Source organism: Myotis nattereri, assembly GCF_964212035.1.
Source record: "Myotis nattereri genome assembly, chromosome: 5".
Lineage (NCBI taxonomy): Eukaryota > Metazoa > Chordata > Mammalia > Chiroptera > Vespertilionidae > Myotis > Myotis nattereri.
This window is the reverse complement of record NC_138080.1, coordinates 31,046,664-31,073,824: the sequence shown is the minus strand read 5'-3', so window position 1 is coordinate 31,073,824 and position 27,161 is coordinate 31,046,664. Positions and strand designations below refer to the sequence as shown.

At 57.9% G+C, this 27,161-nt stretch overlaps 1 protein-coding gene across 2 annotated transcripts; it reads left to right on the top strand.

Annotated features, from left to right (window-relative positions):
• The first annotated feature begins 11 nt into the window (after window positions 1-11).
• SPPL2B (signal peptide peptidase like 2B) lies at window positions 12-18,057 on the top strand. Of its 2 annotated transcripts, none has more exons than XM_081093126.1 (15): window positions 12-105; window positions 4,487-4,606; window positions 5,486-5,668; window positions 6,260-6,349; window positions 7,023-7,162; window positions 7,720-7,862; window positions 8,056-8,152; window positions 9,182-9,298; window positions 11,041-11,122; window positions 11,649-11,723; window positions 11,815-11,877; window positions 11,955-12,054; window positions 12,501-12,578; window positions 14,986-15,146; window positions 16,235-18,057. In XM_081093126.1, the coding sequence occupies exons 1-15, from the start codon at window positions 43-45 to the stop codon at window positions 16,805-16,807; spliced, it is 2,085 nt and encodes a 694-aa protein (XP_080949252.1). In that variant the 5' UTR covers window positions 12-42; the 3' UTR covers window positions 16,808-18,057. The 2 variants fall into 2 exon arrangements, with proteins under 2 accessions (XP_080949252.1, XP_080949253.1); XM_081093127.1 differs by having other exon boundaries at window positions 28-105; window positions 16,232-18,057.
• Window positions 18,058-27,161: the final 9,104 nt, after the last annotated feature.

Genomic DNA, 27,161 nt, shown 5'->3' with positions numbered 1-27,161 from the left:
CTGGGAAACATCTGGCGACGCCTGTGGCTGGGACCCGCCAACATGGCGGCGGCGGCGGCGGCGCTGGGGTGGCTCGGGGCGGCCTGCCTCCTCCTCGCGGCCCAGGTGAGGGCTGCGTCCGTTCCGCTGGTCCCGCCGGATGCGGCGACCCAGCCTCTCGGTACCCTGCTGCGCGCAGGTCCCGCCCGTCCCGGCCTGGGGGCAGCCTCGGGGACACGCGTCCCCGCGCGGGCGGCTCGTGGGCCCGGAGCCCCGCCGTGACCTTGCGGACTTGTCCCCGGCCCGGCTCCCTTCTCCTCCTCGAAAGCCCTTTGCATCGTCGCCCAGTTCCACGTGGGTCTGAAGTTTGGGGGACCCTCCTCCGCCCTCCGGCCCTGCTGGTCCTTCTCGGGGTCTCCGACCGCCGCCAGGGACGCTCCTGTCTGCCTCCGTGGCCTCGGCCAGGTGGCTGCCCCTCTCCGACCCCCGGTTTCCCCTTTTACGTGCGGTGCCAGCGCCCACCCCCGTGGTTGCGGTAAGCTGTCCAGCGCGACACCCAGGCCGTGTCAGGGGAGCGGCCAGGAACCCGGAGGGGGTCGAATTTCCGTCTCACTTTTACAACGTGACCTTGGGCCAGGGTTCCTCGCCGTGGGCTTCGGTTGCTCCTCTACCGACGGAGCAAAGCGTGAGCGCGGACCGGCGAGATGGTGCGTGGGGTGATGAGCCGCCGCGTGTTACGTTGTCACTTGCCGTGGAGGGTCTCAGGCGCTAGTAAGGGACTGACCACGAAGTGGCCGATGTACATCGTCAGGGGCGCGTCTTTTATTTCCAAATCCTCCCTCTCCTCTGGGTTCAGCAGCTCGGGGATCGGTTTCCCTAACAGCCCCACAAACGCGGTCACGAACCTTGACTTGCTTACGCTACCCCACCGCCCCCCCTCTCGTAGCTCAGGGCGGGTGGCTGATGGCCGCTCGTGTCCCGCAGTCCCGGTCCGCTCTTAACCCAGCAGTAAGGATCTCTTTCAAAGGGTGTCCGGTCTTGTCACATCCCCATCAGGGACTTCCGGGGGCGGCCTCTGTGGTCTGGCTGCCCAGGAAGCGTCTCTCCCTTCCAGCTCTAGTTAACTGAAGCCACTCTGCTCTTTTGTTCTTTTTGTTTGTTTTTGTATTTTTTGTTTCCTTGGACCACCCTGGTCATCCTTCCAGTCTCAGCTTAACTGTACCTTCCCCAGACTCTTTAGCATACCCGCTCCCATCTGTTGGCCAGCCCTTGGACTTCTCCCTGTTTAATTGCCAGTTTGAGGTCTGAGCAGTTTGAGGGCAGGGTTTGGGCTCTCCAGATATTCTGAATGAGGGCAAAGCGAGAGGGCTGTGAAGAGTCACGGGGACGCCGTGAAGGGAGCGTGACTCCGTGGGCCTGGGAAGGCTTTTCGGAAGCCGTGGCCTGCGCCCGTGTTCGCCAGGTCTTGAGGGCTGAGGGAGGATGGTACAGGTGGTGGGAGTAGCGGGAGCCAGGTGGAGGCGTGAGAGCTGATGACTTATTTGGGGACAGTGAGGGCTCTGCGGTGCTTGATGTGTCGGGTCGTCTGATGCTTGCATCCTGAGAAAGATGTCAGCCTTGGGGTGCACTTGAAGATGGGCTGGTGTTCCCCCCTAAGCTGGAGGGCAGGGCCAGGGCCAGGGCCAGCAGTGGGAGCAGCTTTCGGCAGAGGGTAAAGGGCAGGCCTTGCGTGTGACCTCCCTAGGCGGGGGTCCAGGGGGACAGGCTGGGCGTGTCAGAGCCGGTGGTAGAAGGTCACAGTGTTGGGGCCTTTGGACTTATCCAGGCAGGCTGAGGAGTTTGAACTTTATCCTGCGTGTGGAGAGTCAGGAGGGTGTTGGAGAGAGTGAGGAGCACAGTGGGGACTGCTCTTCCCAGAACAGAACCCCGTGGGAAATAGGCCCTGAGATGACGCAGCTCCCTCCTTGGCTGGGTGTGGTTCCTTATGGTTCCTCCAGTTCCCAGCTCTCCTCTCCACTGGGCGGGAGGGGTGCTTGCTGACAGCCCTACACTCGCTACCATTTTGTGATCCAGTGAGGGATTTGACTTTCCCTAATAGACCCACCCTTCTCAGTTGCTGTGAGATCTGTATATAAAGGCCAGATGGAGGCTCTTACTCATCAGGTCTTAACTAATGTTAGTGCCCTCCTGCCTGGCCTGCACCTGTCCTCCCTACCTCTCCTCCACCTGCCTCCTTGCCCCTCCTGCACCTGTGCCCCCTCCGCCTGTCCCCATCCCCTCCTCACACTGTTCTATACCCAAACCTCTCTTTCCAAGCATCTGGGTCCTCATTCCTCTGCCCTCAGAACTCACTACATCTGAGAAAGGAAGACTGCCCCAGCCTGGACCCATTGGTCTCTCAAGCCCCTGATGTGGATGCTTTCACATAATCCGTAAGCAGAGTGTCTCTGGGAGTTCCTGGACCTGCTCTGAATGCGATGTGTCAGAAGATGGCTTGCCCTTGGTAGCCTTGACTGTTTCCGGTTCTCTAAGCTGGGACAGGCTGTGCTGGAACATGGGCACGTGTATCACTGGGCCCTTTTGAAGAACTTCTCCCCGTTCCTTTAACTCAAGAGGATGAGGGAACTCATCGAAGTGAAACCGTGATCTCTGTGGCATTTGATACAAGCACAGGCTTAGATGTACGGGTTGTGGGGAGGAGAGTCCATGAAGTGTGCTTGTGGGGGAGGGAATGCACACACACACACATGTATGTATATATGTATATATATCTCGATTTCAGAGAGGAAAGGAGAGGGAGAGAGAGAGATAGAAACATCTATGATGAGAGAGAATCGTTGATCGGCTACCTCCTGCACCCCCCCCACTGGGGATCAAGCCCACAATCCAGGCAGGTGCCCTGACCAGGAATTGAACCATGACCTCCTGGTTCATAGGTTAGGGCTCAATCACTGAGCTACACCAGCCAGGCTTAAATGACTTTTAAAAAAAGATCCAGTTTCTGTTCACTTTCCATTTTACATAAATGACAGTTTTCATCATCAGCCTGGCTCCCATGGATCAAGGTTCAGCAAACTTTCCAGAAAGGGCCAGATAGGGCATCTTGTCAGCTTTGCAAGCAATTGCCCAACTCAGCAGTGGCAGCCAAGAACAGCCAGAGGCCCTGCATACTGGCATAGGGTGGCTGTGTTCCAATAAAACTCTGTTTGCAAACACAGAAGGTGGGCTGTTTGTCTCTGTGACAGACTCTAGGGAAACCAGGGGTGCATTCTCTGGCCCTGCCTGGAGGTTGAGGGACTCTATTGCTCCCCACGTGTCCCAGGGTGAGGAGGTGCCAGGGGGCTCTGAGCATTGGAGGGGGCATATACCAGGTACAGTAGTTAGGGCTAGAATGAAGGGCACCCTTGGGGGGCAGTCTGGTGGGGAGAACCTGGAAGAGGGGCCTCCTCAGTCTGCCTTTGGTGAAGGGAACGAGGTGACATGTGAGGTGTGTGGGGTTTCTCCGGGAACAGAGGCAGGCATGTCAGGATGCTGCCTGAGTGAAGTGCTCTGAGACCTTGGGTGGGCCTCAGGCAGTCCACCTCTTTGCCCTCCCCTCCCAGAAAGCTGGGTGGCCCCGAACACACAGCTTCTTTGGAGCTTGGCACCATGTAAGCATTGCTTTGGCAGTCAGCGCCTCACTCAGGTGACACATGGAAGTGCCAGAGCTGATGGGCTGACTGGAACAGTGGCAGTTGGGGACTGTGGAAAGTGGGACTTGCACCCAGCGCCTGGTGTCCACCTTCAGACTTCAAGGTTGGGGCACCCTGGGCTGTCCTCCATGCTGCCACCACTGCCAGGTGACCAGGGCCGGTGTAGGAAGCTCTCGGAGTGGCCTGGCTGTGCTTTCGCAGAGGGCCCAGCTGCCTGCGACCTGGTGCTCCGCCTGGTGTTGGAGCACAGTCTATCAGGATCCTTGGCCAAATCAGAGCCCCCTCCGCCTCCCTCACCTTGGCAAAGCCGCATCCTCGGTGTGGGTTCACTGTGCCAGGTGATGACCGTCCCCATCCTGTGTCCTTTATTGGGAGCAGCTGCCACCTGCTTGTCTCTGTGGCAGACTCCGGGGAGCCCAGGGGTGCAGTCCCTGGCTCTGTCTGGAGGTGCCTATAGCCCAAGGGGAGCGAGAGCTACAGAAGGGCAGGCCTAGGAGCCCAAAGAGTGCAGAGCTTGGCCCTTTCAGCTCCCAGAGCCCAGGGGCCAGGAGGGGCCGGGGCCTGTGGGTGTGGTGCGTGCCCCTGGCTGGGTGCTGACAGGCCTGAGGTCACACCCAGGTCTCCCTAGGGAGACTTGTCCTCGCGGCCCTCCCTCGTTTCCTCCATCGTGAGATACTTCTGTGTATGTCCTCTCTGTCCTGTCTGAGGGAGGAAACCATCCCAGCCTTCACAGGTGTCCTCCTTTAACTCGGACCCCATGTCATGGATGGTCGGCCCCCGCCCTGAGCTCTTTGCCCCCTGCCCCGTTGCTCCAGGTGGCCTGTGAGTATGGCATGGTACATGTGGTCTCCGAGACGGGGGGCCCGAAAGGCAAGGATTACTGCATCCTCTACAACCCACAGTGGGCCCACCTGCCACACGACCTCAGCAAGGCGGTGAGTATTGGACTCGGGGGGGAGAGGGGGTCTGAGCACGGTGGCTCTGAGCACCCCTTTCAGCTTGGGATCTTGTCTGTCTTGCTGTCATCCCTCCCCTCCTCTGCCCAGTGTCCAGAGGGGCCCTTGGAGAGACTCTCCTTTTCAGAGAGCCAGCCGGGGGAAAGGGCTCCGAAGGACCTCAGCTGCGAGCTATGGGGTGGGGTTTGGTCACACTTGAGAGGCCTCTGGGCAGCCCTAACGGGGCCCGTTAACCTCTCCGGACCTAGTTTCCTTGGTCATGGATGAAAGACATCTGTTCGGAGTGCTCTGTAGACATGGCCTCTGGTGGAGACATCAGCCAGGCTTTCGTGTGTTGGATGGGGGCTGGCTGCCAGCGGGTTCCTGAGAGGAGTGACAGCAGAGGGCGGGGCAAGGGCTCTGCTCTTCTTGTAGGAGACCCCTCTCCCTGGTCTGGCCTCCTTCCTCCACTCGGAGGACTGGGAGGGTGCTCTTGTGGGTGAGTTCTCACCACAGAGGCTGACGCTCCTGCCCCTTGTATTCCATTCATAATGGGTGCTAAGGTGGATCTGGAGGTGCAGGGAGGATTTCTGAGGGGTTTGCTCTGAGCACACACCCCTGTCCCTCCTGTCTGCCGTGCGTTTGGTATGTGTGTCTGCAGGCCCTGCCCACCCTCCACCTCTCATCCTTTCTTGGTGCCAGGGCCTGAAGTCCAGGGGGACCCAAGGGGAGGGGGCATCAGGATGGCGCTCACTGGTGATCTGGATACTGAAGGCTCAGCACAGCTGGGCAGGTTTCTCTGATGCCTTGGTTCCCGTGAGGACTGGGGCCCGCCCTGACTCTTCTAGAACAGCTCCTGTGAGCGCTGCCTTCCCTCAGTCTCTCTTGCAGCTGAGGGACTGGACGACTTCCATGCTCTGCTCTGCATCCGACCTCCCTGCCAAAGGCTTCAGCAACCAGATTCCACTGGTGACTCGGGGGAACTGCACCTTCTACGACAAAGTGAGGCTGGCCCAGGGCAGCGGGGCGCACGGGCTGCTCGTCGTCAGCAAGGAGACCCTGGTACAGCTGCTTGGCCGCCCTTCTGGACAATAGGACCTACCCAGGGCAAGGGTTGGAGGTTCCCAAAGGGAAGCCGGGTGGAGCCCCTGGGCCCCAACCAAAGTGGGCATGGGTGCTGGCCAGGAACGGGTGGCCACAGCCAGGAGAGAGAAGTTTGGTTTGCTGATCGGCTGTTGACTCAGGACCCTCATCTTGGAGGGGTCTTATCCCAGAGCAGTCCTGTGGATTGGGGGATACAGGGCCTCAAGGCAGAGCTCTGGGGGTGCCTTCTAAGGAGTGGGTGGCATGGGTCCACCTGCCGGCCGGAGACTTGCCCCCAGCCAGATGGATTGGCTCCTGACCCCAAGGTTTGAGTGAAGGGCTAAGGTTTTCCTCCCCTCGTGGGTGGTGCCGAGCCTGTAGGCCTCCCTCCTGGTGTGACCCCCTCCTGTGCTGGCACCTGATGACCCAGCACACACGAGGGAATCTTCCCCTTCCTTAGAGAGAGGGCTAGCTAGCTTTGTGGGCCATGCCATCAGGAGGGGTTGGCTGTCTGTGCCATCCTGGGTGAGCCTTGGTCAGCCAGCAGATCTGCCTCCTCTGGACTCCCAGGTCCCCCCAGGAGGCAACAAGACGCAGTATGAGGAGATCGGCATTCCGGTGGCCCTGCTCAGCTACAAAGACATGCTGGACATTTTTAAGGTAGGGGGTCCCTCCCCCTGAAGTGTGTTGGGCCTGGGGCCTGAGTAGGGGGTGGGCAGGGCCTATGGCAAGGCCATCCTGTCTGGGGCTGGCCAGGGTTGGGTCTTGCCCACTATGAGTCAGCCACATCGTGAGGGTAGGCCTCCAATGCCACCTAATGCCAGGAATGGAGACCATGGCCCTGAAGTGCCCTGTGCAGCTGGTTAGAGTAATCCAGGCTCCAGGCTTGGCCAGCCTGGCGCTCCCCATACATGGAGAACGAGCATCACTCTCTCTCTGCTGCTTGCACACTCCTGGCCCAGGCCTGTCTGACCTGAGGCCCATGTTCATCTTTGATTTGGAGAGCTGGGTCTGGAGCAGGGTGAGCATCATTATATAAGTAAACAAGAATCTCCAGTCTTTGTGAAACTTCCAGAAGTTCACAGTAAGCACAGGCCTCATGCCTCTCCCCGTGGGTCCCCCATGGGCCGCCCGATGTTACACAGGTGATGTGCACCTCATGCAAGCACACGCACATCTCAGCGCAGGGCTGTGTTCTCGCACGCAGGGCTGCTTGCCTGTCTTCATGCACAGCCTGTTACGTCAGAGCTGATTGCTTTGGGGTCAGGATTGGTGGATGAAGGCATAGGGCAGGGGTCCTTGGCCTTGAATTCTGATGTGTTCTCCGAGGCAGAATTTTGGCCGATCGGTGAGGGCAGCATTGTATGCCCCGCACGAGCCCATGCTGGACTACAACATGGTCATCATCTTCATCATGGCCGTCGGCACTGTTGCCCTTGGGGGCTACTGGGCTGGGAGCCGGGACGTGAAGAAGTAAGTATCCTTCCTTTACGTGTGTGCGCATTGTGTGTATATGTGTGCACATGTGGAACTGATGGGTGCCCCTAATGCTGGGAAGTGAAAGTAACAGGACTGCTTAGAAGAGAGGTGTCCACACTCCAGAGAACCTTCTGGAATACAGTTGCTGTGAATACCTGGGAGACCCAGCCAAAGGCCCGCTGGGTCCCGCTCCCCGAGATTGTGCTCTGGCACTGGGATGTGAGCCCAGGGCCCCCCCCCACCCCCCCGCCGCCGCCCAGGGCGCACTCAGGAGACAGGGCCTGTGGGTAGTCCCAGTGGTGTTCAAGGGCGTCTCATAGTGGGTGACCGGGAGCCTTGTCTGCGAGGACCCTGAGCTCCTGGACAAGGGTGTGAGGTCCAAGGGCAGGTCTGGCTCTCCTGTTGGAGGGGCACTGGGGACACATAGTGGGTCTGGAGAGGGCGGACAGGCCAACAGATGAGCTGTCCCTGCCAGTCCTTCCCAGTCTCTGGCCCTTAGTCCTAGCGCTGTGCAAGCTGGCCAGGCGTCCTCATGGCCCGTGTTTCTCAAGAAGGTATATGAAGCACAAGCGGGATGATGAGCCCGAGAAGCAGGAGGACGAGGCTGTGGACGTGACGCCCGTCATGACCTGCGTCTTTGTGGTCATGTGCTGCTCCATGCTGGTGCTCCTCTACTACTTCTACGACCATCTTGGTGGGTCTCCGCGGCCGTGGCTCCTCTGGAGAAGTCCAGTGGACGGCAGGGTGACAGGAGGGCTTCCGGGTGGGTTTGTCCCCTCCCTTTACTGGGTGAAGGTCACCCTGCCCAAGTGCAAGAGTGCACGGGGCCCTTGGGGGTGGCTGGGGCCCGCAGCCCGCCTGTTCCCTCACTGCGCCCTGCTCTGCAGTCTACGTGATCATTGGGATTTTCTGCCTGGCCTCCTCCACGGGCCTCTACAGCTGCCTGTCGCCGTTGGTCCAGAGGCTGCCATTTGGCAAATGCAGGTGAGCTCCCTCAGGTGGCCTTTGCCCAGCCCCACCCTGCCCCTTGCCCCCAGCTTTGTTCCTGAGGTCCTCCACCACAGCCTCTCCTTGGCTCAACTACTGTTTCCCGTCCTCTGGCCCCTGAGGCTCCAAGCTCTGCTTCCACGATTCAAGGACCCCCCACTCTCCTGTGGTCCTTGGCCAGTCTGGCACAGCGCAGGCTAATGGCAGGTGCTCACCCAGTGCTTGCTGGGTGTTCATGGACCTTGGGAGGAGGACAGAATGGGGAGGAGAATGGGCTTTCTCAGTCCTCCCGCCTCCTCTCTTGAGTGGCTTCCCTCTCCCCACCTTCCATTCCAGGGCAGATAGGCCCAGTGGGGACGCAGGGGCCGAGTAGGATGATGTGGGTGCATGTGGGTACTGGGTAGGGATGCCCGGCAGGGCAGGGCAAGGCGGGGCCACCTGGCTGGATGCACTGGTGGTTCAGGCCTGGAGGCTCCCTGCTACCAGAGGCCCAGTCTGGCTCTTATAGGGAAGATGGGCAGCTACTCAAGGATGTGGACAAGGGGGATGAGACCTTTTAAGGTTGCCACGTAAGGGTGAGAGGTGGGGACAGGCCAGGAGACACGGCACTGAGCTGAGGGCTCCCATGGGCTCTCCTGAGCTCCTGTGGGCTCTCGTGGGCAGGCTGGCTTGGAAACTGGCCCAGGTTTGCTCACCCTAAGTGCCTGTCCCCACCTGACTCTTCCTCTGCTCTTGGGAACCTCAGGGGACTGTGGGCAGGTTTAACAGAGAACGGGAAGTGGAGGAGGGCAGGCCGGGTGGGCGGGGTGGTGAGTGGCCCCTTGTGAGAGCAGAGCCTGGAGGACAGCAGGAGGCCTGGGCAGCGGGCTTGTTGGAGTTGGACTTGAGGGGGCTGAGGGCTGTGGGTAGGAGTTGAGATGACCCGTCTGGGTGCTGGGTGGGAACAAGGGTGGAAGAGTCAGAGGTCATTCGGGGGTGAAGGGCATGCTGCCCATGACAACTGCCCCCTTCTCCCCTACCCGTCAGGGTCTGCAGCAGCAGCCTGCCCTACTTCCACAAGTGCCCTCAGGTCCGCATGCTGCTCCTGGCATTGTTCTGCGTGGGTGTCAGTGTGGTGTGGGCAATCTTCCGGAATGAGGACCAGTGAGTACAGCCCCCTAGGTCCTAGGGCCTAGGAGGCCCCCAGCCATTGGGGGGCCCCTCCCTCTTGAGGGCTGTCCTCAGATGCTCTGAGTGCTGGACTGCAGTCTTCCTGTACCTCCCCGGGGCCGTTTGGGGGCACCTGGAGCCAGTTCACCTCCGTGGTTATCACAAGCCCTCCTTTCAGTCCCCTGGAAGCAGTGGCCGAATGGCGTCCAGGTGTTGACTCGGCTCCGCTGACGGCTGCCCAGCCGTGGCTGCCCTGCTTGCCTCCTGCGTCTGGTTTCATTTGGTTTGTCTGGGTGCCACCTGCACAGTGATTGGATCTGGATATGAGATGCTGCAAACCCTCTTGGCCTGGGCACCCCAAGCTGTGTTGTCCAGGACGGCTGCCATGGGGCCCTGGGCGGCGGGAGGGGACGCTGTCCCTGGCGCCACTTGTCCCCACTGCTCCTGAGGTGGTGCCCAAGGGGTGTGCTCAGCCAGCACCCTCACGGATGGTTCAGGGAGGCTGGCTGGCTTCTCCGAGCACCTGCTACCCTAAGCTCGGCCTCCCCTGCAGAGCGGTGCGCCTGTCCTGTGGCCTGGAGCCCGGGCTGCGCTAGGAGGACAGAGCAGGCCTGTTCCCGCCCAGCCCCCTCCTGCTATCGCTGACACCATCTGGCGCTCTCAATGAGCCTTTCCCAAGGCAGTTAAATGTTCTTGGCGGCACCTCCTTTTGGAGCCATAACAGATTTAAGTGGCAGAAGGAAAATGGGAAAATATTTTGAGTCCTTTGTACACAAAGAGAACCCGGATTCTCACAGTTAAATCTAAGCCAAGACACTTCTCTGTTGTATAAAATTAGAACGGGCCATGGTTCCTGTACCTCTGGGTGCAGGCAGCCAACAGGTGCCCACCCACCACCTTCGAACTTTCCTTGTTCTTCAACCTGCCCTGGCGGGGAGACGTTCGATCCCTTGTCTGAAGCATCTGATGAGTGAGGTGGGCAGGCAGAATCCTGGCCAAGGTGCAGGGCGAGGCAGGAAGAGGACAGCCCAGGCAGGGCTGGCGAGGTTGGGGCTGTACCACCCCAGGCCTTGGCCGGTGGGGCTGCACAGGGTGAATGCCCCCTGTCCCCGCTGGCCCCTCTGTCATGCTAGTTCTGTCTTGGAGCCTCCAGGTGAGGCCCTCACAGCACAGGTTTGATCTGCAGGTCGGGAGTGTGGCTGTGGGATAGCAGCGCCCAACAGTGTTGGGTTAATGCAGATATTTGAGATGGTCTTGCCTCTGCTGCTTGTTCCCGTGGGACCCTTCCGGGGGGTTCCAGATGCTCACCCTCAGAGCCTGCCCGTGGGTCTGAGCCCTAATTTCCCACGGGGCTGAAAGAGGATGTCACCTGGCCGGGCACGTTTCTCACTCCTCCTGTGATCTGGGTACGAGAGCCACCACCGTAGAGACAGAGGCCCGGCCATGTCTGTCTGTCTCTGGCCTCTTGGTGTCAGAGTGGAGGGTTCATTTACCCCCGGCCCTGTCATCCATCACTGCCCCGCCTGTTCCAATGAAGTGGGGTCCGTCTCCCGGGTTTTGGAACCTGCCCTGCTGCCTCTGACAGTGCCCGAGCCCTGGAAACATGGTGAGGTCAGGCCCAGTGCGGGGTGTTTCAGACGCTTGGTGTGGGTAAGGTGTCTGAGGAGGGAGGGGCCGGACAGCTGGTGGCTGTTGATAGAACCTGTCCCAGCAGATGATGCTGCTCTGCCCTGCAGGTGGGCCTGGATCCTCCAGGATGCGCTGGGAATCGCCTTCTGTCTCTACATGCTCAAAACCATCCGCCTCCCCACTTTCAAGGTGAGGGCCCGGGGTGGGGCCCCTGGGGAGCCGAGTCCTGAGGGCCTTTCCTGTGTCAGCCCCATGCCTGGAGCGGCCAGACCTGCCTGCCACTCAGCTCTGTCCTGGCCTCTCCTCTGAGCCGGGGGCCCGAGATTACTGTCTGTAAGACCTGGTGGAAAAACTTAGAAATGCGTGGGGATGAAAGGTGAAGGGCATCACCTCTCGAGACCCGGAGCTGACCCTTCACGGAGCGTATGTCTCCCACTGGCTCACCTCGGCCACCTGTCCCACGACTGGGAAACCCAGAGTGCCTTACGCCCTGCCCAGCCCTCCACTCACGTCGCTCTGGACACTCTCCCTCGTCTCCTGTGGCCCAAGGCCTGGGGCAGGTGGTGTTCAGACGCTCGAAAAGGCTTCATCCCAGTGGGAATAGCCTGAGCCTTGTGAGGGGAATCGAGGGTGTGGGGATGTCTCTGTGTGTCTGTGCCGGGGGGGTCTGTGTGCCTGGGGGTCCTGGGCTGGCACTCAGGACGCCTCTCCCCAGGCCTGCACGCTGCTGCTGATGGTGCTGTTCATCTATGACATCTTCTTCGTGTTCATCACGCCCTTCCTGACCAAGGTGGGAGCCCCTGCCCCTGCCCTGCCCCTCCCACACTCGCCGCCCCCCCCCCCCCCCCCCGCCCCACGCTGATGCGGCTCTCCTGTGCTAGAGCGGGAACAGTATCATGGTGGAAGTAGCGACCGGGCCTGCGGACTCGGCTACACGTGAGAAGGTACGTTCAGACCCTGGTGGCTGGAGGGGAGCTGTCGGCTTGGGCTGGTCTGCAGGTGCTGCCTCCTCTTCCCACAGCTGCCCATGGTCCTGAAGGTGCCCAGGCTGAACGCCTCGCCACTGGCCCTGTGCGACCGGCCCTTCTCCCTCCTGGGTTTTGGGGACATCCTGGTCCCAGGTATAGGGGCTGGGCACATGGGTGGGTCACCCCTCAGCCCTGAGGGCACCCAGGTGTCCTGGTCGTGTTGGGTTGGGGGCTGGTAGGTGGTGCATGGTCAAGATAGTCCCACGTTGGCCCCGGGGGACAGCTCTGTTCTGTGGGTCATGGCTACACAGACGTGCCTGCCTGGGGCTGGCTACCCAGGACAGAGTATGGCCTTGACAGCCCACTGTGCCCCAAGTCCACCAGGCAGGACCTCCCTGCCCCTCCGTGCTGTGGGATGTGCACTGCCCCAGGGTTTTGGGTTACAGCTCCATTCTGAGCTGCCAGTGTGGCCATCTGTGAAACAGCAATAATGGCTGTTAGATGAGACCATGCTCAGTGCCCAGCCCTTCCCACGGGGCACTGGCTCCCCGGCTCCCCGGCTCCGGTGAGGACTGGCCATGCTCTCTTCCTTCCCCCAGGGCTGCTCGTGGCGTACTGCCACAGGTTTGACATCCAGGTGCAGTCGTCCAGGGTCTACTTCGTGGCCTGCACCATCGGTAAGCACCGCTCAGGAGGGCCAGGCTGTGGCCCTCGGACCCCCGTCCTTCCTCAGTGGCTCACGGAGCTGGTGGGAGGGGGCGGCGCAGCCTCTGCTCACGGCACAGTCCCTTTCCTCACTTTCTGTGATTGTTGCAGTTGTTTCTCTTTTCTCTTGTCTGCTTTTTGTCTTCCTCTCTTTCTTCCTTGTTATCCGGTGGTCCGTCCCTTCCTCCCTCCCTCCCTCCCTCCCTCCCTCCCTCCCTCCCTCCCTTCTCTTTCTTTCTTTCCCTTTTCCTCTCTCTCTCCTCCCTCCCTTTCTTTCTTTTTCTTTCGTTTCTTTTATTACCAAAGGCAATGACACAAAGGTGATATTTTCTCATTTTCTGTTGAGCCCTGATTGCTTTAAAAAATTTCCCAGCTAGCCCTGGCCGGTGTGCTCAGCAGTTAGAGTATCAGCCTGTGGACTGGAGGGTCTCGGGTTCGATTCCAGTTGGTACATACCTGGGTTGCAGGTTCGATCCCCAACCCTGACTAGGGCTGGGGTGTGTGCAGGAAGCAACCAATCGATGTGTCTCTCACATCGATCCCTCTCCTCTCTTTCTCTCTCTCCCCTTCTCCCCTCCTTTACACTCAAAATCAATGGGAAAATATTATCTGGTAAGGATTTTAAAAAATCCTTTTTTTTGTCCCCACCCTGTCAGCTCTCAAGGAAGAGAAGTGTGTCATGCACATGCTCTTGTCCACACCTGCCTGCTTCTGCAGGAGAGCCAGCTGGTGGGATGTGTTCCCTTGTCCCCTGCCCCCTGCCCGTCGTCATGGGCAGAGAGCAGAGTGCATAGGCCTGGCAGCTTCTACACCAGCGGAGAGACCTTGTAGGTGTCACTGTCGCACCAAGAGGGCACAGGCTGGCCTTCAGGCCCAGCAAGGATCCTGCAAGGATCACAACCCTGGTGCCTGCAGTTGCTCATTGTATCTGAACATTTCTCCACGTTATAGTCCTCGAAACAGTTCTGTAAAGACACAGTGGCAGGGGCTTCCCTGTCTGAACCGTGTGCCAGAAGGTCCCCGTAGTTCCCATCATTGGAGCCCTTAGATCTTACATAGCCGCCAGACATCTGCATCCTCCCACCGTCCGCCTTGTGAAGTCACTGTTAGGACACATGGGCACCGCCGTGCTTGCATAGGACCCTCCCTAGGTGAGCACACCGCTGGGAAATGCGGGCTGAGGGTCGGGACAGGCCCAGGTGGGTGCTGGGCACGGGCTCTGGGCTCTGGAGGAAGCTTCCAGTTAAAGGCTGATTTTCTTGTAACTTGGCCCTTTGAAATAACTCCAAGATCACTGTTGTACGAATAGTCCAGGAGACGCCACACTCCCGCTCGCCCAGTGCCCAGTGGTTGATTCATTACAGTTGCCTCACTTCATTCTCTCTGCATGTGTGTGCATACGTGGCCAGATAGCTACACTCACGCACGTGTAATGCAGGTTTATTCTGAGCTGTGAGAGCGAATTGCACGTCACCCCCTTCACCCTCCTGCTTCACCAAGAGGCTCCTGGGAACAGATGGTTCTTTTCCAGGGTCACGATTATGTTATCAAAGATTTGATCTCCTAATTCTGCACGTACATTATTGTAATTCAGAATTATATTTCTAACTAAAAGCTTATAAAAATGAGGTATTTGGGCACATTCACAACTTCAGCTGCTTCTGTGGTTCCAGACCCTTCCCACAGCTGCCAGCTGCCGGTCAGAAAGCCCGTGACTACTTCACCTCCAGCCGCCCTCTGTGCCCAGTGTCCCCTCCTCTGCCCAGTGTCCCCTCCTCTCCCTAATGTCCCCTCCTCTGCCCAGTGTCCCCTCCTCTGCCCAGTGTCCCCTCTGCCCAGTGTCCCCCCCTCTTCCTAATGTCCCCTCTGCCCAGTGTCCCCTCCTCTCCCTAATGTCCCCTCCTCTGCCCAGTGTCCCCTCCTCTGCCCAGTGTCCCCTCTGCCCAGTGTCCCCCCCTCTTCCTAATGTCCCCTCTGCCCAGTGTCCCCTCCTCTCCCTAATGTCCTCTCCTCTGCCCAGTGTCCCCTCCTCTGCCCAGTGTCCCCTCCTCTCCTAATGTCCCCTCCTCTGCCCAGTGTCCCCTCCTCTCCTAATGTCCCCTCCTCTCCCCAGTGTCCTGTCCTCTCTCCAGCCTCTCCGCTCCTCCTGTCTTCTCATTGAAACCTGACTCATATCTTGCCTGTCTCCTGAGGACTAGGGGGGGCCATATGTCCTGGAAGATACCAGAAGGTTCAATTAACTTCTGGAAGTACCCGAATCTCATTGGCTTGTCCCTGTGTCATGTCTGGTACCCCGTGCTCCCAGCATTCCTTCGAGGGAGGGTGTGGCCCTGGGGACTGCTGGCCCAGGTAACACACTGCTTATCTCTGTCCCTCCAGCCTATGGCATCGGCCTCCTGGTGACGTTCATGGCCCTGGCCCTCATGCAGCGTGGCCAGCCGGCCCTCCTCTACCTGGTGCCCTGCACGCTGATCACCAGTGGCGCCCTGGCCCTGTGGCGCGGGGAGCTGGGCATGTTCTGGACGGGCAGTGGCTTTGCGGTGAATACCAGTTTGCTATGACTGTCTGCGAGAAATAATAACCCATAAGCCCTAACTAGAATTAAAGTTGAGTAAAGCCTCTAGTTTTACAACTAAACCCTGCAGCCCCCATCCTGTGTTGGTGTCTCCCCATTTCCAGAGATTTTGGTTTGGGTGTTGTGTCCATGTTGCTCTGGTGGCTCAGCCATCCCCGTGGAGGGGGCAATGTGGCTGCCATGCGAGGTGTGACCTGAGGAAGGTGCTGGTCCCACTTGACTGGGTATGGCTTTCAACGGCTTTCACCACGGAGAAGGCCGTGTTAGGCTGGGGGTGCACTGGAGCCCCTCTGCCAGGGCAAGAGCTGTCACAGCTCAGGCTCTGGGCTCTGCAGGGACCTGACACCTCAGGCCCAGCCATGAGGGAGTAACAGCAGGGAGAGTGTGGGCCAGCCCAGCACACAAAGGAGGGGGTGTCCGTGGGGCTTCCCCGCGGGTGTGACACGCCACACTCAGCAGTGCCGTTGAGTGTGGTATTACCTTGGAAAGGAGCAGGGCTCCAGGTCTGACATTCATTAACCCCACCTGTAGCCAGACCCTTTCCCAGGCCCTTGGGGAAGCCTCCTGGGTCAGTGCCCACTGTCCTCAACGGGTCTCGGTCCTGATGGGCATTGGCTTTGCCACAGAACTGGTGGCCTGGTGGCAGGTCAGGCGCGGGGGCATGAGCCAGTGATGTCAGGGTCAGGTTTCTGTGCCAGGTCCCCTCCCTGTGGCCTGCATGCTGGCCGGTGGGATTGGGCCCAGAGTAGGGAGTGGGGATCGCCTGGTCCACGGGCCGTATCAGGGCTGTGACATCATTCATCTGGCCCTGCCACGGCATTAGGGGTGTTAATTAAATATTTGACCAAATACAGCAGGCTAATTTTTAAGTGGATAATTTTGTATGGCCCGTGAATTATGTTATAAATACCCAAATGGCCCTTGGCAGAACAAAGGTTCCCCACCCCCCGCCTAGAGCCTGACCCTCTGGGCACAGTGACTCCTGCCTCTCCTCCCCTGAGGCTCCACTGGCCTTTCCCACACCTTACCGCGGGCTCTCTCCTCTTCCAGAAGGATCTACCTCAGCCTCCTCAGGTGCCAGCCTCAGCCGAAGGCCCACAGCCTCTGAAAGACGCCGAGGTTGTGTTTCCCCAGCAGCCTCCAGGAGAAGCACAGGTCAAGCCCACACTGCCCGGAGAGCAGCCTCCAGAACTGGCTGACCCCAAGGATGTGGCCGGTGTGTCCACCCAGGAACCCGTGAGTCCTGCCAGCCCTCCAAGACTGGACCTGCCATTCCCCAACTTGGTGCTCTGGTCTGGCCAATGCTCACATCTCAAGCCCAGCCACGCCTGGACCCCCGGCCCTGCTCCCAGCTCATGCGGCTGCCGCAACCCCTGGGACTGCCGAGGTCCCCGTCCCGCCGTCCCAGCCCCGTATCTTCCTAGTTGGAGTCTCGGTGGAACCTCAGAAGGGCAGGAAGCGTCACCTCTGCCCACTGATGGCTGCACATCTGCCACATTTGGTGCTTACACCATGCTGCTGCTTCCTTCAGGCTCCCCTGGAGATGCTCCGTCCTGGGCTGGAGGGGAGGGGTCTGCCCCGAAGGCCATGGCTTTCCTTCCGCAGCGCAGCTGGTCCACATGCTGAAAGCCAGGCCTGGAGGTGTGGGCTCAGGCCCTCAGCCCAGCTGGCATGGGGTCTGGATCCGCCTCTGGACAGGCTGGGGAGCTGGGTAAGAGCTGCCAGCAAAGCTGGTGGTACATGGACGGGGCTCTTGGTCTGAGCCTGATCCTGGTTCCTTCGTCAACCTGGGAGTGTCTGCAGCCTGTGCTCTGTCCAACCCCTCCATGTCTTAATAAACAGCCACGACTTTCCGAAATGCCAGTGGTGTCACCTCTTGGACTGCCCTTCCTGAAGGCAGGACGGGCACCAGGCCGGGTGGCCAGGTCCTTGGGGTCCACAGGCCCGGCACCCCGGAGCCCTCAACGGCCGGCTCTGTCCTTTGTGTCGGCTCCGCTGCCTCAGCACAGAGGGACTGGGGCTTCCCTTTCCATATCATGGGCATCTGCACGTTCTTGACTGCATCCCAGCACACGACTCCCTGACCCCCAGCTGCAGCACGAGCAAGGCGAGCATCTGTGAGGAGCTTCTGGAACGTGGGGGAATGTTTTGGAACTGGCATTTTGTTTTCTACCTCTGAACCTCACGGCACGCCGTGGTGGAGCTGGCCCAGCGGCCCCATTCCCGGCACCCTCCGTCCACCATCATGTTGCATGTGTCACCACCACTCGGAACGACAGGTGCCTTGGGGCTGCCGACCACCAGGACTGTCTGCGGCCCTGGGGCCTTGCTCCTCCCTGTCCGTCCACGCGACCTCCAGACTCATGTTCAGAAGATTTTCCATCGGAGTGACGGAGGGCACAGACCTTCCAGCCACGGGGTCCCGGTCCTGCCCTTGTAGACCATGGGAACGGACCAAACCGTGATCCACTCCAAAAATACCAGCGCCAGACAGACTCGCACACCGTCTTTGTTAGCCACACTCCTCAAGGGAGAAATTTTATTCCTCAGAAAACAAGATGTCTTCCACCCGTTTCCCTGTTTCTCCGGGGAGGGAGAGCAGCTGGACCTCAGGCCCCACGGGAACTCCTTGGGGCCGGGACCTGGATGTAGCCATGAGGCGGCCGGGGCAAAGGACCCACGCGGACCCTGTCTGACCCTCGGCCTGCGCCTTAATCTAAGCCATTTTGTACATGGGTGTCAAAGATGGGAATCTTTTTTGTTTTGGAAATTAGACAACTGTCATGGGATTTGAAGGTGATGTTAGTTCCTACAGTTTTCGTTTGCAGTTCTGGCCTTGCTTCTATTCATATCTTATAATTAAACAGCTTTTGATATATAGGACTCGACCTCGGCCTTTTCTGAGGTGCAGTGAGCTGGTGGAGCCTGGCACCCCACCGGGCGCATGGTGAGCTGGGGGGTCGGGCTGCTCTGCTTGGACACCTGCTTGTAGGCATCGGGCAGATCGACAGGCCGTGCTGCTGGTGCTGGCTGGGCTTTGGCTGCAGTGCCGCTAATTGTGGGTGTGGTGTCATCCTGGCATTCAGAGTTGAAGGAAGTCTGTCCCCGTGTCTTGGATACTGTTAGCTTATTCATGGTTAGCTCAGAAATCTGAAGGAAATTGCCTATCGTGGGGGCTGCAGACCTGCCATAAAGGTCTGGTGGCAAATGTTTGGGACTTTGCAGCTTCTGTCACAACTAGTCAGCTCTGCTGCTGTGGCCGGAAACATCACAGACAACATGTGAGCAAACGGGGTGACTGGCCAAAACTTTTGGTGGACACTGAAAAGCGAGTTCCATGTCGTTTTCACAGATCAGGAAACACTCTTTTTGGTATTTTCCAACTATTTAGAAACATAAAGCTCTTCCTTAGCAAGCAGCTGTGCACAGTGGGCCAGATTTGTTAATGTGCTCCAGAGTGTGCACCCCCACAGTAATGCTCATTATACAGACGTGGGCTCTGTGCAGAGCTGGCCAGTGTTGAGACAAATGTTCTGTTGTCACCAACCCCTTCTTCACACATACAGGAGGCATGTCTCCAAGGCCAGCCAGCCCGCACCACGCCAGGCGAGATTCGAGAGCAGAGATGTTTGGACACCTCCGGGTGCCAGTGTCCCCATCCCCCCTTCCTGGGCAAAAAGACCCCAAACCCTCTGAAACCAACAGAAAACAAGAAGCGAGCCGCCAGCGAAGTTTAGGGTGGACACTGCAAAGCCTGATTTAAACCAGCTGGGAAGGGATGACTAATCACTGCCAAGTAATTCTAGGATATTTAAAGTCAGAGTTGTTTGTAAATTTTAACAGATAGTGATCCTGATTAGCTTTTCTACAAGGAGTGTAGAAAAGTGGGCAGGCTCATCCCGTCTCTGAGTCCTCTGTGACGTGGTGGGGACATACCCACTGCCCGTCCTGGGGGCTGAGCCCGAGGGCAGGTGCCTGGGGCGGCACTGAGTCACTGTTGACTTGGTGGTCGGTCCATTCTGCACAACTGGTGGTGGCCAGGCCTTGGTGAGGTGGCAGAGCCAGCGGGTGCCCAGGTAGGGAGAGCCCCACACACTTCTCTGGAGAGACCACGTTGTATTTCTGCTCTTTTGGGAGGCACAGCTGAGCGTCTTGAACACCTGCTGTAAGGACAGTGGTTTCCTTGTACTGACAGTCACTCCGTTTGCACACGTTTTCCATTCATCCGCTCATTCGCCAGCCTTCACTGAGTGCCTGCAGTGTGCCAGGGCCCCTGCATGGGCCCACGGACGAAGCTGAGTTTTGGACCCTGCTCTGACCCCGGTGACTCTGGTGAGGAAGGACAGGCCACGGGTCAGTGCAGGAGAGGCCCCCAGCTCCAACTTGGGAAGCAGGTATCAGGGAAGGCTGCCTGGGGGAGGCAACTGTTAGCTGAGCCCAGAGGACTCAGGAGGGGTGGTTCTAGGCTGGGTGGGGAAGTGAGCCTGGCTGGTGCCAGCATTCAGAGATGAAGGGTGAGGGCCTTGGTTAGGGGAGGGGATCGCCAGCCATGTGGGGAAGTCATTGACATGTCAGGGGGCTGGAGCCCCATAAAGAGCCCAGTGGATGCCCTGGGAGGGCAGGGGGTGGCCCCCAGGGGTTGTAGGGTCCTCCCCTCACAGCTCTCCTGGGTCAAAGAAGGAGGTAGCAGGGGGAAGAACCCAGGTCTTGAGCTGGGTGACTTTGGACACATCACTGTCCTGGGGCTACAGCTGCCTCTTCAGCCAGAAAGAGTGACAGCTGCTTCTGCAGGATCACCCTGAGCACCAGAGAGAACCCGCACGTGTTCAGTAAAGGGGAGCCTGCTGCAGGTAGCTGGGACCCCGAGGGACAGCTCCCCCTCCAACAGCAGGTGTGGCCCCTGTGGCCGCAGCCCTCCCCCAAACAGTAAATACCACTTAGGGCACAAAGATGTTGCAACTGGTGGTGGTAAAACGACTGGTTCAAAATATTCTGGAAGTGTCCTGAACAAAGATGGTGGTTTTTGAAAGGCGAACCTGGTGGGTGGTGCCTGTGGGGAGGCTAAATAGCCATCTCAGATGGTGATTTAAGAAAATTGAATTTATTTACGGGAAGGGACTGGGGGATGGGCTATCCACAGGGGGTGCTGCACAGCACTGAGCCAGGGGACATTGGGTTGAAGACGGCAGCACCCTTCTATGCAGTCCCCGGCGGGAATCGTCGTCAGTGGGGTTGAGGGCTGAGCGGTGGGCTTGGAATGCGGTGGAACGCAGGTGTGCGATCAGATGTCTTCAGGACTGTCAGTTCCTTACATGGTCTGACTCCTGGTGTCCAGCAAGCTTGCTTTCCTGGCCTGTGTCTCCTGTGGCGAGAAGCTTAAAAGGGCCGTTAAGGAAGGTTATATTGCCCTACAGTCCTAACAGTTTTAAGGGCGGGCGGGCATGGTGTCCTAGTGGGAATGAGCAATCCAAGATGGAAGTGAGAGGGGAGGCTGGCTGCCCCGGGGCCCTGCCAGGTGCGCCAAAAGAGATCCAGCCATTGCCCCAGCCAGACGGTGAGAAACACACCTGAAGAACCCCAACAGAGGAGCGTCTACCAAACTCCTGAGCCGCCTCCTCACTGCTGCCCACGGCGTCCGGAAAGAGGGAAGGCTGAGAAACGCCTGTCCCGCGGGCCCTGGGTAGATACTGGGGAAACCGAGGAATCTGAATAAAGCCGCGCTAGTTAACAAGGTGTGGACATCAGTTTGTTAATATTCCATGGTGATGTAAGATGCCAACAATGGGGACACTGAGAGCCAGGTACTTGGAAACTATCTTCATGACATTTCTGTAAATCCAAAACTGTTCTAAAAGCAAGTTTATTTTTAAAAAAATATTGTAGTTATTCACACAGGGCACCCCTTCCCGAGCTCTCTGAGCATCAGCTTCCGCAGATCCCTGCACCCCTCCCCTGCCCTCATCCCGGACCACCTGCCCAGGAGCTCACCTGCCCAGGCCCTGCCCTCCACCTGACCAACCCCTGGCTCCCAGGCACCTGTGCACCCACTCCCCACCCTCTGCTGGTCCTGTCCCCCAAGCGGGTGGTCGACTGCTGGAGCTTCACCTGGGCCACAGCGTCCTCTGGGGGGGCTGAGAGTGGCGGGGAGGGGCTCCCGTGCGCCCGGGTTGGGGAGCACTTGGGGCGGGGCGGGGAGGTAGGTGATGCCCGGGTGGGGGAGGGAGTGAGCGCTTCTAGCCGGTGGCGCCCCAAGCCCAGGTCCCGCCCCCCAGCCCAGTCCCGGCTGCCAACCCAGGTGCTACCCAAGCCTGAGCCACCCCCTGCACAGGTCCCGCCTCCAGCCCAGGTCCCGCCCCCAACCTGTGTCGCCCCCAGACCAGGTGCCGCCCCAGACCAGGTGCCGCCCCAGCCCAGTCCGCGATGCCCCCGCCCCGCCCGGCTCGCTAAGGTCGGGCACGGTTTGCGCAGCGGGTGCTGGACGCGGTGCAGCCTCGGGCAGAGCGCGGTGAGTCCGGGTCTGTGAGCCGGTGGGGGGTGGGGGGTCTCCTGAAATGGGGCAGAGAGGCCCTCCCTGAGCCTCCGTTCTCCCGGGCGTCGCGTTGTGTGGACGTGGCTTCGCAGATGGCGTGGACGGCTCGGGGACTGCGGCCGTGTAGACATGTGGACTGGCTGTGCGCACGCAGAGGGCTGTGTAGACCCCTCTGGGGTATGTGAGCCCGTGTAGAGGCGGCGCACCCGCGCGTGCACACTGCAGGCAGGAGGTCCCAGGACTCCCCATCCCCTTTCTGTGAATTAATGTGGCTAAAACCAAGGGTGGTGCCTCAGCCCGGCGTCTTGGGGTGGGAGTGTGGGGGAGGGGGCCGGGCGTGGGCAGAACGCAGATGGACAAAGATGGGTAAAGGCCGACTTGTGTTTGATAGGGAGTCGCTGTGCTTCTCGCCCTGTGTTTCTCAGTTGCTGGTGAGTGAATAAAATGACAAGGATTTGGGGGTAACGGTTTGGGGAGGGTGTGTTGTAAGCCTGAAATTGGGGTGGAGTTGTCTTTGCTGGGGGATTTAGTTACACGGCACACGTTTTTGATGTTCTCCAAGTTCTCATGGTCTCATTAGAAATGTGTGTGTTTCCCACGGCTTGGCTGAGGAGGTCTAAGTCCTCACTCCCCTTACCCGTCTTTCAGGGGTCAAAGCCGGGCTCCCGGGACCCCACACGGGACGGCATGGGCGTTGGGATGGCCAGAGGTTTGGGGAACATGTCTTCACATCCCCCAGGCCCCTTGGCCCGGTTCGTGTCCACTTACTGGGGCTGTGAGGAGAAGCCCCTGTGAACCCAGGGCACAGGTGACACCTTCTGTGCATGGTGACTGTGGGACGTAACATCTGACCAGCAGGGGTGGCGGCCTCCACGGCACCTCTGCCTGTGCCCATGGGGGGCTGAGCCTGCAGACCCCGAGCCCAGGTGGTGCGTGTGTGTGTGTTTGTGAGACTGTGTGGTTGTGCCATGTGTGTGACCACATGTGTGACGGCATGTGCTCATGATGGTGCGTGGTTGTGTCAATACGTGTTTGTGTCTAGGTCTGTGTCTGGCTGTGTGTGCCTGTGTGGTCACATGTGTGAGATTGTATGTGATTGTGTGTGGTCCTGATTATGTGTGGTTGTATCATGGTGTGTTGTGTGCCTGTGTAACTGTGTATGGTTGTGCATGTAGTGATAGTGTGTGGCTGTATATGATTGTGTAATTACGTGTGATCACACGTGGCTGTGTCCTTGTGTGTGGTTGTATGTGATGATGTGTTTTTGTGTGTCTGTATAACTATGTTTGTGGTGTGCAATTGGCTTTGGCTTAGTCGCAACAGTGTGTGGTTGTGTGAGGTTGTGTGTATGCATACACACATACACAGGAGGGCTAAGTCCTCAATCCCCTTACCCGTCTTTCAGGGGTCAAAGCCGGGCTCCCGGGACCCCACACGGGACGGCATGGGCGTTGGGATGGCCAGAGGTATGTGTATGTGTATGTGTGTAACTGTGTATGTGTGTATGACTGCGTGTGTGGGAGCCGCCCTTACAAGCTTCCTCATCTGGAAAATGGGGCAAGAGTCACTGCTGCTGACACGCATCCCGAGTCCATGTTGCAGCGGGCAGCCCTCTTGTCCCAGCAAACAAAAGCCCAGACGTGTGTCCATGCGCTCATATAGTGTGGATGCGAGTGGGTGGGCCCGGGGCCCCTCCTGTGTGTGTGTGTGTGTGTGTGTGTGTGTGTGTGTGTGTGTGGTGGTGGTGGTGGTCAAACTTGTCTTTGCAGAATTGTGAGGGCATAGGGTGCAAAACACGTGGCTTGCAGTGTAGACAGAAGCATGTGGACGGCCTTTTACCAAGGCCGGTTCTCTGATGTGGAACTGCCTGCGGCAGAAAGGCCTCTCCTGTGACCGCAGCGTCCGTCCACTCGGGCGCCCGGCAGGTGGGACTGCAGAGTGAACGCGTAGAGGCGGGTGTTCCCCCGACGCGCGGCCAGGTGAGTCCTGTCGGCCGTGGGGGAGGCTGGGGTGGAAGCAGAGCGGGCCTGGGTCTGGGCTGCTGTTCTCATCCTTTGGGAAAGGAGAGAGGGACGGGCGGGGAGAGGGTGTGTGTGATGGAGCCGTGTGGATGCCACGGTCTCTGGTCCCCGTCTCCATGGCTCGCCTGCCTCACCTGGACAGCAAGGTCCTGGGGTTCGTGGTAGAGAAGTCACTAGCAAAATGCGAGCAATTCCTGGAATTCTAGGAATTGTGTGCATTTAAGAGAGGAGGGGAGAAGGGCTGAGAGAGACAGAGAGAGGCAGAGACAGAGGCAGAGAAACAGAGATAGAGAGAGGGGGGCAGAGAGACAGACAGACAAGAGATCAAAAGGCAGAGATAGAGAGACAGAGAGACGGAGGCAGACACAGACAGACAGGGAGAGGCGAGAGACAGATGTAGAGAGACAGAGAGGCAGAGACAGAGCGGAGATAGTCTCCGAAGGCGCGGTTTGTCATCTATAAAGTGAGGACAGCTGTGCGGCCCCCGAGGGCTCACTTAACTCACTGAATCTGTGAGCGCACAGGTGCCAGGCGTGGACGTGGTGCTCATGGCTGCTTCTCTGGGCATAAGCACATCAGCTCCACGCAAGAGGGGACAGGGAAATGGCTGTTCCAGCTAATTATGTGAATTTGCGTGGCTTTAAAATTAACCCAGAGGATAACCTATTCAGAGTTGTTGGCTGATATCTGCATAAGGCTTTGTTGTTTTACTTACTTTACCTCTGTTAGTTAAAGAAAATGATTCCTAAGAAAGAAAAAAAGAAAGAAAATGATTCTGGAATAATTTCAGTGGCAAAGATAGCAGGGAAGGCCCCATCCACCCTTCGCCCAGCTTCCGCTGGTGTTAAAAGCTTATGTAATGCCCGGCCGGCGTGGCTCAGTGGTTGAGCATCAACCTATGAACCAGGAGGTCATGGTGTGATTCCAGATTGGGGCACATGCCTGGATTGCGGGCTCGATCCTCCAGTGCAGGGCATGCAGGAGGCAGGCAATCCATGATTCTCTCTAATCACTGATGTTTCTATCTCTCTCTCCTGCTCCCTTCCTCTCTGAAGTCAATAAAAATATATTTTAAAAAATTTTATGTAGCCACAGCACAATAATCAGAACTAAAAAATTAACATTATCAGCACTCTCAGAGACTTTATTCTAATTTCCTGTGTTCCCACTCACGTCTTTTCTGTCCTGGGACCCAAGCCAGGGACCCCCATTGCATTCAGGACCTGTATTCATTTTAAATGACAGAAGTCCTATGTGATTGGGAGTTTCTTTTTTCAAACCTGGGCGTCTTCATCTGTTTTCCTGCGTATCACCTGGGTGTTTGTCGGCTTCTCCCCTGCACCCCACCCCCAAGATCTCCAACTCCATTTCCCCTGTGCATGTTATAAAGCTGCAAGAACACCAGATATCATCACCACAAATAGTTTTCTCACAAATACCTCTTCCCATGAAAACCTAACAAAAAGTCCACAGACAAAGAGAAAAGAGCAGACCAAACTTATCAAATTTCCTTTAGGCTTGCGGAGTGATTTATTTCATGCAGTTGGGGCAAAGGGGAGGGAGTTTTCCTGGCTTGGTTTGAACCTGAGGACGAGGGTGGGGAGAAGCAGGAGAGGCTGCGGTGTAGACAAGTGGTGCCTGTTCCATAAACACGCCTTGGCTGCAGTGGGACCGAAAATGGGGAGACAGGTGGGATGAGAGATTCCAAAATCCAGGATCACCTTGGATTAGCAGAAAGAAGAAGGTCCCGCAGGCAGGTGGGCAAGAGGTGACGGAGTTGAGAGTGAGTTGGGGGAGACGTTTAGGTGCCAGGGGCAAAGCTGATATGAAGTTAGGAGTTAGCGGTTTTGTTGAAGTTTTTGTGGTTTTTTTTTAATTGATTTCAGAGAGAGGAAGGGAGAAGAGAGAAATAGAAACAATGATGAGAGAGAATCATTGATTGGTTGCCTCCTGCACGCCCCTTACTGGGGATTGAGGCCGCAACCTGGGCATGTGCCCTTGAAAGGAATCGAACCTGAGACCCTTCAGTCTGCAGGCTGGTGCCCTGTCCATTGAACCAAACCAGCTAGGGCTTTTTTTTTTTTAAAAAAAATTATTTTTTACAGAGAGGAAGGGAGAGGGATAGAGAATTAGAAACATCGATGAGAGAGAAACATCGATCAGCTGCCTCCTGCACACCCCCTACTGGGGATGTGCCCGCAACCAAGGTGCATGCCCTTGACCGGAATCGAACCTGGGACCCTTCAGTCCGCAGGCCGATGCTCTATCCACTGAGTCAAATTGGTTAGGGCTGAAGTTGATAGCTTATCCTGCTTGGAAGAAAGTGAACCCAAGCATTCTGTTCCCCCTTGGAGAGGATGAACCACTGTCTTAACCAACTAAGTAAAACTGTCCATTAAAGGCAAAGAGGAGATTCATGGAGGGCACTTGGCCAAATGCAGGAAGGACAGGGGGCTAAGGGCTATGAAGAGACAGGTTCAGGATGGGCCGCTGAGAAGACTGTGTGCTTCCTGGGAGGGAACTCAGAAAACCAGACAGAAGGCTCATGGGCTCTGGAATCCTGTGTACTAATTATCGGTTGCTGCATAACAAATTACCTCCAAATGTAGCAGATTGAAAAGCAGATACTCATTTTGCCAGTTTTGGTGGGTAAGAATTTGGGAGTGATGATCTGAGTGGTTCTGGCTGAGGGTCTGTCTCCTAGTCAAGCTTCTAGTTGGGGGCTGCCTCATCTGAAAGCTCGACTGGGGCTAGAGGAGCAACTTCAAGAATGGCTCCCTGTGTGGCTGTTGGCGGGAGGTTCCTACTTCTGGCCGCGTGTGGCCCCTGTGTAGTGCTGCTTGAGCGTCCTCACAACATGGTGGCTGGGATGGCCTATTGAGTGATCCCGGAGAGAGTCAGGAGGAAGTCACGCATCTTTATAACTTAGTCTCAGAAGTCACGCTCCATCGCTTCTGGCATTAGGGTTGACTGCACTCAAAAGGAGGCAAATTGGGCTCTGCCACAAAGAGGGGGGCAAAGACTTTGTGGGCATTTTCAAACCACCACATCCTGTGACCGTGGACAAGCCGCCTAGCTCCCGTGTGCCTCCGTTTCCTCTTCTAGCAGAATATGGCTGGCCTCCCAGCAGAGGTGATAATGTGTGTAAATATTTAATGTGAGGCCTTTCTCTCCGCACATTTTCATTCTCTTGAGGAACAGTGCACCAGCTGCCGTATCACACCGCACTCCTCCAACTGCAAGGCCAGAGTGCAGCGTGAGATACGCACTCTCCTGGTCAGTATCGGGGTAGAGTGGAGAGACCACTGTGGCTGTTCCCTCCCTGGCTCCCTTCTCAAAGGATCAGCCCCATTTCCCAAAGGGACTCCAGGGCACCCAGGCTCTGCATCCTGGAAGAAACCATCCTGCCATCTACTCCCATGAGCACAGC